Source organism: Dasypus novemcinctus, chromosome 5 (genome assembly GCF_030445035.2).
Source record: "Dasypus novemcinctus isolate mDasNov1 chromosome 5, mDasNov1.1.hap2, whole genome shotgun sequence".
In the NCBI taxonomy this organism is placed as follows: domain Eukaryota; kingdom Metazoa; phylum Chordata; class Mammalia; order Cingulata; family Dasypodidae; genus Dasypus; species Dasypus novemcinctus.
This window is the reverse complement of record NC_080677.1, coordinates 138759308-138771615: the sequence shown is the minus strand read 5'-3', so window position 1 is coordinate 138771615 and position 12308 is coordinate 138759308. Positions and strand designations below refer to the sequence as shown.

Below are 12308 nucleotides of genomic sequence, written 5' to 3'. Positions count from 1 at the left end.
TGGTAATTGATTCGTGTTTTCTTTTTTTCTGTTCTGAACTAGTGTTATGTAACTTAATGGTAAGTGTTTGTTATTTAAGATACCATTTCTTTAGATATTCTCTTTATAGGATGATTTTGAGAATACCTATGTTAAATATTTGTGGAATGTTTTTAGTATATAAGGATGATGATGTAATGGAAAATACTGTATGATAATGATTTAGTTATGAAATTCTTGGTTTAGATATTATTTAGGTAAATATAAATGAGAAAACAAATGTTGGACTGGATGATATATTTCTTCCAGCTCTAAAATGTTGACTTGGGCATAAAGAGGTATTACCATATTTAAGTTTTCTGGTTTTTAAAAATTCTTATTTTTGGTTGCCATTGAGAGAGTTGCAGAGTTCTTTAGGTTAATCCTTTGTATTAAAAAAAAATCCAATTTCAATTCATGTAGATTTTGTAATAATTTTTGATGTGTTTATATATTAAACACATTTACTTAATTTGTAAATAGAGTAGTTTGTGCGTTTTTATTTTAGGTTCTTAGTAATTTGAATGAATATATTATCAAAATAATAGGGCAAATAGCCTAAACATTTTCAAAGGCACTGGCTTTGTAATGTTGCACTAGTCAATGACTTTATTTTTAAATTTAGATTCTTGAGGACCTGGATGAACAAATTTATATTATTACCCTAGAGGAAGAAGCACTGCAAAGACGAATAAATGGTAGGTATATTACATATTTAGACCAGCATAAAACTGATTTAATTTTAAAACACAGGTTATTTAGGGAGAAAAAATAAACTTCTTAGTATCTTGTGCTGTGTGGCAAGAGGTCAAGAGTTAAAAGTACAATGTTAACTTCCCAGATGAAGACAGGTTTGCCTAAGACTAGAGGTCTTTTGGAAAAGTTACAGTTTTCTCCCCCTAACCTAAGTTAGCTATAACCTATCATGGTGAGTTCACTTCTGAAACAGTGGCCACTAAAGAGGTAGGTGTACCTCCTACAGTGTCTTGATATATGTATAGTTTTTAAAACACTGACTTATATCTATTGAGATTATGCCAATTTGCATGTTGTTTTATTGATTTTGTTTTTTATTTTGTCCCTACTTCATTTCTCCCTCCTTTTGAAATTGTAAAGGTAAAATGTAGTGCATTTCTTTGACACTGAGGTGGTAAATTTGACCTAAATTTTACTTTAAAAACTTTGTTGTTTGAAAATGCTGTTTTATTATCAGCTGATAACCAGGTAAGCATGTCAAAGATTTAAAGTTTAGTTTTTAAATTATGGATCATTATTTTACCTCAAATGAAGAACCTATGAAAGGAAGAGAGTATAACAGAGGACTGACATAGTTTAGGTCAATTATCTTTTAATTTTACTTCAGTGATATTCACCCTTCATTCTCTTCTCTTGCATAGTACTTCAAAAATGCTGAAAAAACATTTCCCACCAAGATCAGATTATTAATAGCTAATTGTATTTCAAAATTATAATTCAAGGATAGTTATAAATTGGAATGTTACTTTAAGTATCGACTATTGAAAAATAGGAAGAAATATACTTTCTTCAATTACAAATAGCAAATTTAAATCAACACAGAAGTGTTGATAACATTTTTAGAAGTGTTGATAATATTTGTTCTTAGATCAAAGAATTTCAGATTGCAGTTATTCTAGAGAAATCTTGTCAGTAATATTTGTATCTTTGATACAGATAAACATTTAGACTGGAATTACATATATCTTTTTTCTAACTTAGTAAAGCAACTTCAGTACTTAAGCCTATTTAATTTCAGTTTTATGATGTTTTATTAAATTAGCGAATGTAATAAATTTGTTTTATTTAGATAATCATACTATTGTGCAATACATGTCTGAATTGTAAAGAATAAATATCAAGCTGTCAAACTACTTGCTTTTGTGTGGGATTATGCTTCAGCCTGAAGTTTATGTTATTTCTATTTTACCGATTAGGAGGCTAAGATGCAGAAAGGGTAAAATATAGCACTACACGAATTAAAGAATTTGAATGAAATGAAACAAAACCACCTTCTCCTTCCACAGTAGAAAAAAAATCCCTCTTAGATCTTCCTAAATCATGAGGTAGCCCAAATTCAAAACTGGTTCATTATACCTAAATAAGGTGAAAAAGAAATACTTGGTAAAAGTCTAAATGTATTATGAAATGAAGCCAAGTGAAAATACGCCACTAACATAGAAATAGTAGTAGAGAAGAGATAGTTTGTGTTTGGAGAGGGGCAGGAATGATATAATAGTTAATGCTAAATATAATTTTCTATCATTTGATAAGCTGTGCACTATTTATGACTATTCTGTTTGATAGGATGTCTTAATATCTTTGCAGTGAAGCATTCATGATAGATTAGGATATTATTTTGGTTTTTCTGTTTGCTGCTGCTTAAGCATTACGGATTATTTCAGATGGAAAATAATAGGCTAGAGGATTTGTGTTTATGATATAACAAATGATTCTATGGCAAAATGGCTATTTTGATTAATACAGAGTAGGAATTATGAGTTTCATTAGAGTATGTTTATCAGTATGATATTTTATAATTTTTAAGAAAGTATAGTTAATAAGAGTTTAGTAATAAAAAACATTCCCATGGATTTTATTTAATCTAGTGTTATTGCATATGTATTTTGTTGTAACAATTATTTATATTTTAAGTTATAAAAAAATAATGTAGAATTTAAAATTTTTTACTCTGGGCTATTACAAGGAATTATAAAGTACTGAAGTAAATGATTTAAAAAAAATACAAATCACAATGTTGATTTATCACCAGAATTAATGGTGATCTAATATTAAAAACTTGGTGTTTTACTAATGAAATATTGAATATACCTTTCTTTGTGTGTGTTTTGATATCTGATGTATATCTGAGGTCATTTTTACAGTTTTCTGAAAAAAAAAAGTGTCATTTAAACAGAATCAAGAATTGCTTTATTGTGTCAACAGCACTATTTTTTTTTCCCCCAGAAAGTAGTATGACTTACTGTGGTAATTATATATTACTGGAGTTGGATTTTTGTGTCCAATTTTTAAAATATCAGTATAGCTCTACGATGGTATGCATGAATATAACTTTCCATTGCTCCTCTTTGACACTTGATGGTGCTAGAGGCTTAAAATATTTGGAAGGTTTTGCTCTTGTTAATATTATTACTTCATAATATATGTTAATAAAATAAAGTTAAACTGTGCACTATTACAATGCTTATCAATATCCTAAAGAAACCATCTTATTATCATATCAGTCTGCTCTCTTCTGTTTCTTCTCCCCTTTTCAATCTGTTGAGCATCTTCTTCCAAGCCACTAGACATTGTACAGGTAAATTAAGACACTATGTCCCAAAATCACAGACTAGTAGACTGAAGAAGAGAGAAAAAGGACAAGCACTTATAGAGATTTTATCTAGCTCTTAAACATTTGAAAAGAAGAAATAGAGAGGAGCAGTTTAATGTGATCATGTAGAGCGAAGGGAGTTCCAGAGTGCCTCACCAGTTGGTTAAGACAGCCCCTCCCTAGTGTCCACATTATCATGACAAGAAATAAAGAGATATTCCTGAAATTCACCAAGATTGTGGCAATATTCCCATTTGTTCCTGTCCCTCACCTCAACACACAGCGACAACTGCATTATCTGTCTTGAGACCATTAGGGCTAATGAATACATTTTGCTATTTACCCCTGTTTGTAATAGTCAAGTCCATCATACCTTGGACTTCCTTCCCTGTAGGTCTCTGTCCATCCAGTTTCTGATCCCATTTTCTAACTCTCCCCAAGTTTAGAAACTTTATGCTTGTGCCATTTGGAACTAAGAGTTTACCCATCAGAAAAATTCTTGTATCCTAAGCCTTCACCATCTTGCCTGTAGAAACTTGGCTCTCCCAGTACACATTGCTTTCCCTATAGCCCTTTCATTCTACTCCTGAGGTTTGAGAAGGTGTCCTCTTGTTCCCTTTTGTTGCTTTCAAACATTCTTTCTCTTTTCCAAGAACTCCCAACTTTGACTCTTAAGTCATCAGACTATGACCCCAATACTCCTCCCCTTTCTAGTCATCCAGTTTCTCTTCCTTCCTTGAAGATTTTAGCTCTTTGTTCATTGTTATTCTTTCTGATACTATTCCTGTCATAATTCTTGGGGATTTCAGTTTCCACACAGATAACCTTTCCAGGTTCCTTGACCTCTTCCTTTCTAATGATCTAGTCTTCTACCCTACCTCAGTCTCTCTCTCCTGGGATTATAACCTAGGCCTTTTCATTAGCAGTAACAGAGGTTCTTGTATAATCTCAAAATCAAACATCCCACTCACGAACTACCATCTCTTATTTTCCAGCTTACTTGCTCTAGTACTCTACCTTCTACAGTTCTTCAATAATGAGATTTAATACACTATTTGTCCTGACAACTTTTTATTACTGTTCCCCACCCCTATTTCTCTTACTCTTACTTCCTTTTACCGTTTACATTTCTGGTCCATTATTATAATCCATTTCTTGGATACACTCTCAACTCCCTTTTCCTTTTCTTGTTTTCTTGTATTCATGTCTGGCAAAACCCCAACATTGGTTTTATTCCACTCTTCATGCTCTCTGTACTCACACCTCTTCAGCTGAGTGACCATACTGCTCAGTCTTACTTTAAGTTTATGACCACTATCTTAACTTTACTTTCCTTTCTCCTGGATGACTAATTTATATGTCTTCTTTTTCCACAAGCCTTCTTCACCATCCTCACTCTCTGCTGATAGCCTTGTTTCCTACTTTGAGAAAATAGAAGCAGTCATAAGAGAATTTTCACAGTCTCTTTCCTTCAAACTGACTCACTTCTTTGCAACTTCCCCCACATACTCTACCTTTTCTCTTATGGTGAATTGTCCATGTTTCTGGCTGAAGTCAACCTTCTACTAGTCTGCGGGATTCTATCCCTTCTCACCTATTCAAGGACATTACTCCAGCAATACTACCTCCTCTCTTGCATAGTCAAATTTTTTCCCAGTTGGGTAATTTCCTTCAGCATAGAGACATACTGTAGTTTCCCCCAATATTTAAAAAAAGGGAGAAAAGAAAGAATTCTCTTTCATCCTCATATCTTCTCTAATTTGAGATCTTATTTCTTTTGTCTTCTTTATAGCAAACTATAAGGTTTTCTATACTCATTGATTTTGGTTCTGTGCTTCACATTTTGTTTTGAACTCACTCTTGCTTCCACTTCTCTACCTTAATGCTATTGTCAAGTTGGCCAGTGACTTCACAGCCCACATCTTTACACTACTTCCTTTTTGAAGTATTTTTACTTGGTTTTCAGTGCAACACACTTTTGGTACTTTTATTTAATGGGCTTCTTCTTTTCAATGTACTTTGTGGTGTTTTTTTTTTTTTCTGGTATCTATAACTTCTTCACAAAGAATGCCTCATGCCTCATATCTTAAATCTCCTTTATTTATACTCATTCCCTTGGTTATCTAATCTGTTCTCATGGCTTTAAGTACCATCCATATGCTGCTGACCTCTCATCTGTACTCCAAACTACTAGACATTTCCATGTGAGTGTCTAATAGGCATCTTAAATATATCATTTCCAAAATAAAACTCAAGATCTTACTCCTCAATTCTTCTGTCTACCCATCTCTATAACTGGCAAGTCCATTTTTCTAGTTGCTTAGACCAAATCCTTGAAGTCTTGTTTTTTAATTACCCACATGGATTCCATCAGCAAATGCTGTTGACTCTAACTTCAAAATATATCCAGAATCTGACCACTTCTTACCACCACCATGGCCACTACCCTGGTTTGAGCAACAATCACCACTTGATTAGATTTTTGCTATAGTTTTCTAACTGGCCTTTCTACACCTACCTTTACCCTTACAAAGCAGAGAGAGCCTTTGAAAATATAATTCAGATCTAGGATCCCCACAAGTATTCCACATTATATATTTAGTTGTCATGTTGCCTTAGGCTCCTTTTGATAGTCTCAGATTCCTTATTTTTGTCGATCTTGAAAGGTTTGAGGAGTAAAGTATTTTGTAAAATGTCCCTCAATCAGGATCTTTTTGATGTGTTTTGCATGATTAGATTATAGGTTTTGAGGAGGAAGACACAGAGGTAAAGTGCTATTCTCATAACTTCATTACAAGGGCTCATACTATGAATATGAATTATTGCTCTTGGTGGTAACCTTGATAACCTGGATGAGGTAGTATTTGTCAGGTTTCTCCACTGTAAAGTTACTCTTTTCCCTTTTCCTATTGTACTCTTGGGAAGGAAGTCACTCTACACAGTTCAACTCAAGGTGTGGGGAGTTATGTGCCATTTCCTTGCGTGTAAAATAACTACATATGTGATTTGGAATCTTTCTACATGGGAGATTTGTCTAATAACCACTGCTTATTCTCAACAGTGAGAAACCTGGCTCCCACCATCCATCATTCATCTACCTTATTTTTCATTTCCAGTATTTATGTAAGTGGTTTCAGTATTGTTAACCCATATCTCCAGGGGAAATAACTTTATCAACTACAGTACAGTGCTTATGGGCATTTCCTATTGCCTTTGGTCTTACAGACTCTACTCAAAATTACTTAAGTCATGAACTTTTTCTCCTAGTCCCTCTAGTGAGGTTGTTTCATCCATTTGTAATACAGTTAGATTATTTTGTCTTATTCTGCCTTCCATTCGGGGATTCCCAACCTCCTAAATTATTTTTAAAAATTTGCATACATAAAGGTACACTGTTAGTGTTGTAAGGTTCCATGGGTTTTAATGAAAGCATAGTTTCTTGTTTCAACTAGTAGAGTATCATACAGAATTAGTTTCTCTGCCCTAAAAAATACTCTGTGCTTCGTGTATTCGATACTACCCCCCACCAAACTCCTAGTAACTGCTGACCTATTTAGCATCTCTATAATTTTGCCTTTTCCAGAATATAATATAATTGGAATTATACAGTATGTAGCTTTTTTCAGATTGGCTTCTTTCCTTAGCAATATGCACATAAGATTCATCCATGTCTTTGTGTACCTACAGAACTCAAACCTTTTCATTGCTAAAGAGTATTTTATTGTGTGCATATACCCTTGTTTGTTTATCCATTCACTTATTGAAGAACATCTTGCTTCTAGTTTTATTCATAATAAAGATGCTGTACGTATTTTTAAAAAATCCATTTCTACTCTAAGCCCCTAAAGAATAAGTAGCCCAACATAAAGTCCCATTACATTAATTGAGGTAGAAAGTTTTTGGTAATTCCTTCTCAGGATTAAGAAGCTACATATATCATTAACATGTTTTAATGTTTAAATAATGCAGTAACATTAATTGAGATAATTAGCTTTCATTTGTGTATTGCCTATGGGTGTACTGGGTAACTTTAGAAGTTCCATAATGAATAGAAATTATTTGTTGTTGTTTAAGTTCAAAACCTTTACAGTTCTTTTAATGTGCTAATAATTTATTAAGAAATATTATAACCTTTTGAACTTAATAATTCATTTCAGTTCTCTTAGATACTATTTTCATTTTATGATGAAAGTTAGTTTATCACTTTCTGTAACATTGACATTCTTACAGATTCCATTTTTTTAAACTCTTTTCCAATTGAATCTTGTTATTCTTTATTTTTAAGAACACAGTTGTAATTATTTCATTTTTGCTTAGTTTTGGGTTGCAGTACTTAAATAAAATGATTGAAAAAAATACAACCTTTTCATGTTATTCAGTGACTTGTCAGAAGCATTGAATTGTGCTATTTATAACTAAACTGAGTTTGCCAGGGAGCTGTATGAAGATGCCAAGTTTTATGATATTTGTGGTTGTAGCATCCCATTTAGAGACATTTCCCATCATCACTGGCAAGCTTTGCTATTATAATTTGGTCATTACTTATTTGATGTCTTTCAGGTAAAAAGCTTAATGATATAAGAAAGCTTATGCCCCCTAAATTATTTTTATATTCACTTTCTCTATGTGTTCTTCTACATTCTAGTAATGGTCATTCTAAGAATACTATTTACTGTTGATTGTATCAGTGAGGTGAGAATATCTCAAATTAAGTAATATACTTAGTGACACCGCTTGAAAGTGATCATATACCAGCTTTCATCAAGAAAATGTGTAGTAAAAAATATTGACAATGACTCCTTTTTTGACAATACTGTGGTAGATAAGCTATCTTAATTTTCTGAGCTAATCTAGAAGAGTATTAATGGTTTCTTCCTAATAAGATACCAACATTTGGATCCAAGGGACTGAAATAATTTGTGAGAGATTCCATATTATAATTCATCCAACTTCTTGGCTCATTTAATCACTTTCACAGAAATAAAATATGGCCTAAATAAATTATTTATTGTAAGATGAAATGACAAGTCTCCAAGAGATATGGGATAATATTTATCAGTAGCTGAGGAGTATTTTGGAATAACAAACTATAAAATAATATAACAATCAAATATCCAAATATTCTATGAAATTTAGAGAGCAAAAATTTGCTCTATATAAATTATCCAAATTTCTTTAATAGAAGATGAATTTAATATACATGAACTACTTTTTCAACCACAACCTATGTGGATGATTATATGCTCAATAGTAGCATATATAATACTAAAGTTAAAAAATAATTTTATCTAATTTAAGATCTACCTATGACTAGTGTATATCTAAAGTATGGGGGGAAAAACCCACAACAGACAATTACTTTAATTGTATGTTGCCTTATGTAATGTTCCTAAAGCTGATTATTTAATATTTTCTATCTTGCTTGCAGTCATTAATGAGGAAAATATATTTGCATTTTCTTAGCTGTATTAATATTAGATATCAAAAACCATGTTCAGTCATTTTTGTGTGTCTGAAGTATGTAGAAACTATTATTCTAATAAGTATTAGCGTTGCAAAATGATAATAGAAATCAAAATAAAATTTCTGAATTTATGGGTTGTTTATCACTTCTGTAGGTAATAACCAGTGTTTGTCCATCCATGCTGTAATAGATACATTAAAGATTTGAATGTCCAAGTTTTAGTTTTCAAATGCTTTTTGGAGTCTGTTTGATGAGCAGTGGTTCTGTAATATATGGTAAGTATTATTTGCTTAGGGAAATGAAGACTGTTTTCTATATGAGTTATTAAGATTCTTGGGTATTAAAAAACAAAATTGTTTGCCTAAGTGAGTTATTAGAATAATTAAAAGTATTTGAGTGACCTTCTTGATAGTAGAATCACTTGGTCAAATTTAAAGTAATAAGTGTAATCAATTTTTAAAAAGTTACTTAGATAATGGGTTAATCAACTTGTTTTGATTATATGCTAAAGTTAAAAAGTTAAATGAAAAATAGTCTGTTTAGGGAAGTGGCTGTGACTCAGCTGGGCTCCCATCTTCCAAATGAGAGGTCCTGGGTTCTTATCCCGGGGTCTCCTTGTGAAGGCAGGCTTGCCTGCACGCCGTGGGGAGCCACTGGCCTGCAAATGCTGGGGAGTGCTGCCTGGCCTGCAAGCACCACAGAGTGCCACCGGCCCGCAAGCATGGCAGAGAGCCAGCTCAGCAAGGTGATGCAACAAAAAGGGAGACAAGTAAAAACACGGAAGAGCGCTCAGCGAATGGACACAGAGAACAAACAACAAGCAAGCCACAGGGGGATGGGGCAGGAATAATAAATGAATAAATAAAATAATTTGTTTGTATTAGAGGTGTCCATTCCCAAATAGTATTCATTATGAGACTTAAGCTTAGGAAATCTAATTATTTAGGGCACTGAATTATTTAGGGAGCAGTTTATTGCTTTAAGTTATTTGAGTTGATTGTATACCTAGTTGGAGGTATATATTTGATTTTTAAAAACACATTTTATATTTTAAATTATTATCTGTCATTTAACATCTGAAAAAATAATTAGTATTTTAAGGCATATGAATGCATTAAGACAAGGTATAACGTATAAGGACAGTTGTTATTGAAAAATGCTGTACTTGGGAAATTCTGTTATCTTGGAAGCAAAATATTTTCAATACCACACTAGTTTTTCAGCTTAAGAATAAAGCTGGGAAAAATTGCCCTCAGCTATTAGTTTTCCTGAATCCAAAGAGACGGGTGGGGCAGGATCAAAAATACTTATTTGATCAAAGTTATTGGCTCTTGCAGGTATTCTTACCTATGTAAGAAAGATGAAAGGTGTTGTTTTTATTGCATGCTAGTAACAGTGTAATTTTGAACTAATTGGTGTTGAACTGCCAATCACCTAGGGGGAATGCAAATAGATACTCTTACAATTTCCTTTGAGGTAGTAAAATCTTATGTCAGGGCTGGAAGAAAAACAGAATAATACCGTTAAATTGACCTTAAATGAGCTGCTTTGTGGTTTTCTTGGAGAATCCCTTTTTATTTTTTCGTGACTAGTTCAAACAGGTTTTGTCTACCAATTTGACTTATTGACTAGACAATACTGACACCGAACATTTTAGATCCATTTTGAAATAAAGTAGTGATGACACAGTTCTTCAGGATATTTTGATGTGTTTTTTTTTTTTTTTTTTTTTTGGTGCTACTTAAATTCACATAACATTCCAGTATTTGTTTGAGGTGTATCATGAATTGTCATAGTTTCTTTCAGGTCATTTACGATGATGTAGTTTGTCCAAAGAAGCTCACTTTTCTCACTTAGGTAATGAAATATTAGCATAAATTAAGGGATAATAATGTCTTTGAATATTGTGTTATTCTAGATGAATCTAGCCATTTTTAAAAGCATGATTCATTTAAGGACAGTCAGAATATATTCTTGATCTTTGTATGCAAGTTGGCTAATATTTATTAAACTATTGTGTGCCTAGCATTGTGTCATCTAAAAACAAAAGCACCACATTTCAGAAATACCACTTCAGTTATTTTCCTTTGTAACATCATACATTGAGTGGTCTAGACATTTGTATTGATCTTTGTAGGCATCTGTATTTGTTAGCCAAAGGGGTGCTGATGCGAAATACCAGAAATTGGTTGGATTTTATAAAGGGTATTTATTTGGGATAGGAGCTTACAGATACCAGGCCATAAGCATAAGTTACTTCCCTCACCAAAGTCTATTTTCACAGATTGGAGCAAGATGGCTGCCAGTGTCTGTGAGGGTTCAGGCTTCCTGGGTTCCTCTCTTCCTGGGTCTTGCTTCTCTCTGGGTTCAGGGTTCCTCTCTTCCCAGGGCTTGCATTTACCTGGTTCAGGTTTCCTCTCTTCCTGGGGCTTGTTCCTCTTTTTTCTGTGAGTTTACTTCCTTAAGGCTTCAGCATTAAACTCCAACATCAAAACCCTCAACTCTGTCCTTCGCCATGCCTTTTATCTGAGTCCCCACCCACCAGAGGGTGGAGACTCAATGCCCTAATGATGTGGCCCAAACAAAGCCCTAACCATAATTTAATCACACCCAGGTACACACCAGATTACAAATATAATCCAGTATCTATTTTTGGAATTCATAACTATATCAAACTGCTACAGCATCATACCCACAGAGTAGTTATTTATGTCTTTTTACTTAATTTCAAATTGGTAGCAAGAATAATGCCAATTCTATTATCTATTCTCTTTAAAACTTTTTTTTTTTTTAAATTTATTTAATTCCCCTCCCCTCCCCCGGTTGTCTGTTTTCTGTGTCTTTTTGCTGCGTCTTGTTTCTTTGTCCGCTTCTGTTGTCGTCAGCAGCATGGGAAGTGTGGGCGGCGCCATTCCTCGGCAGGCTGCTCCCTCCTTCGCGCTGGGCGGCTCTCCTTATGGGCGCACTCCTTGCGCGTGGGGCTCCCCTACGCGGGGGACACCCCTGTGTAGCACGGCACTCCTTGCGCGCATCAGCACTGCGCATGGGCCAGCTCCACACGGGTCAAAGAGGCCCGGGGCTTGAACCGCGGACCTCCCATGTGGTAGACGGACGCCCTAACCACTGGGCCAAAGTCCGTTTCCCTCTTTAAAACTTTTTAACACTTGTAGTATTTTTTCTAGCATTGAACTGCTTACTGGAATAATACTTCTTTACAAATATAAGGACTGAAATGAAATTTGGAATTGTATTTCTAACTAGCAGATGTGCAAATTAAATGACCATTAACTATAGGTACATACTATTTAATTTATAAAGGACTGGGATAAAAAGTAAAATATTCTTATTATTATATAGTTTAATTTTTTATTCCAAGGAAACTTGAAAATTTTAAAATGCTGTGCTTTCTTACTGTAAATCTCCTGGAAATATCATTGATTCTGTAAATTAATTGTTTCCCTTTTTTATTGTGGTTGA

At 33.6% G+C, this 12308-nt stretch overlaps 1 protein-coding gene across 1 annotated transcript in view; it reads left to right on the top strand.

Moving 5' to 3' along the window:
• Window positions 1-12308, top strand: part of LMBR1 (limb development membrane protein 1) — a 247807-nt gene that overhangs the window by 147565 nt on the left and 87934 nt on the right. Inside the window, exon 9 of the mRNA XM_004458598.3 lies at window positions 644-716. Within this exon, the coding sequence (XP_004458655.1) occupies window positions 644-716 (73 nt within the window). The remainder of the gene's footprint in view (window positions 1-643; window positions 717-12308) is intronic.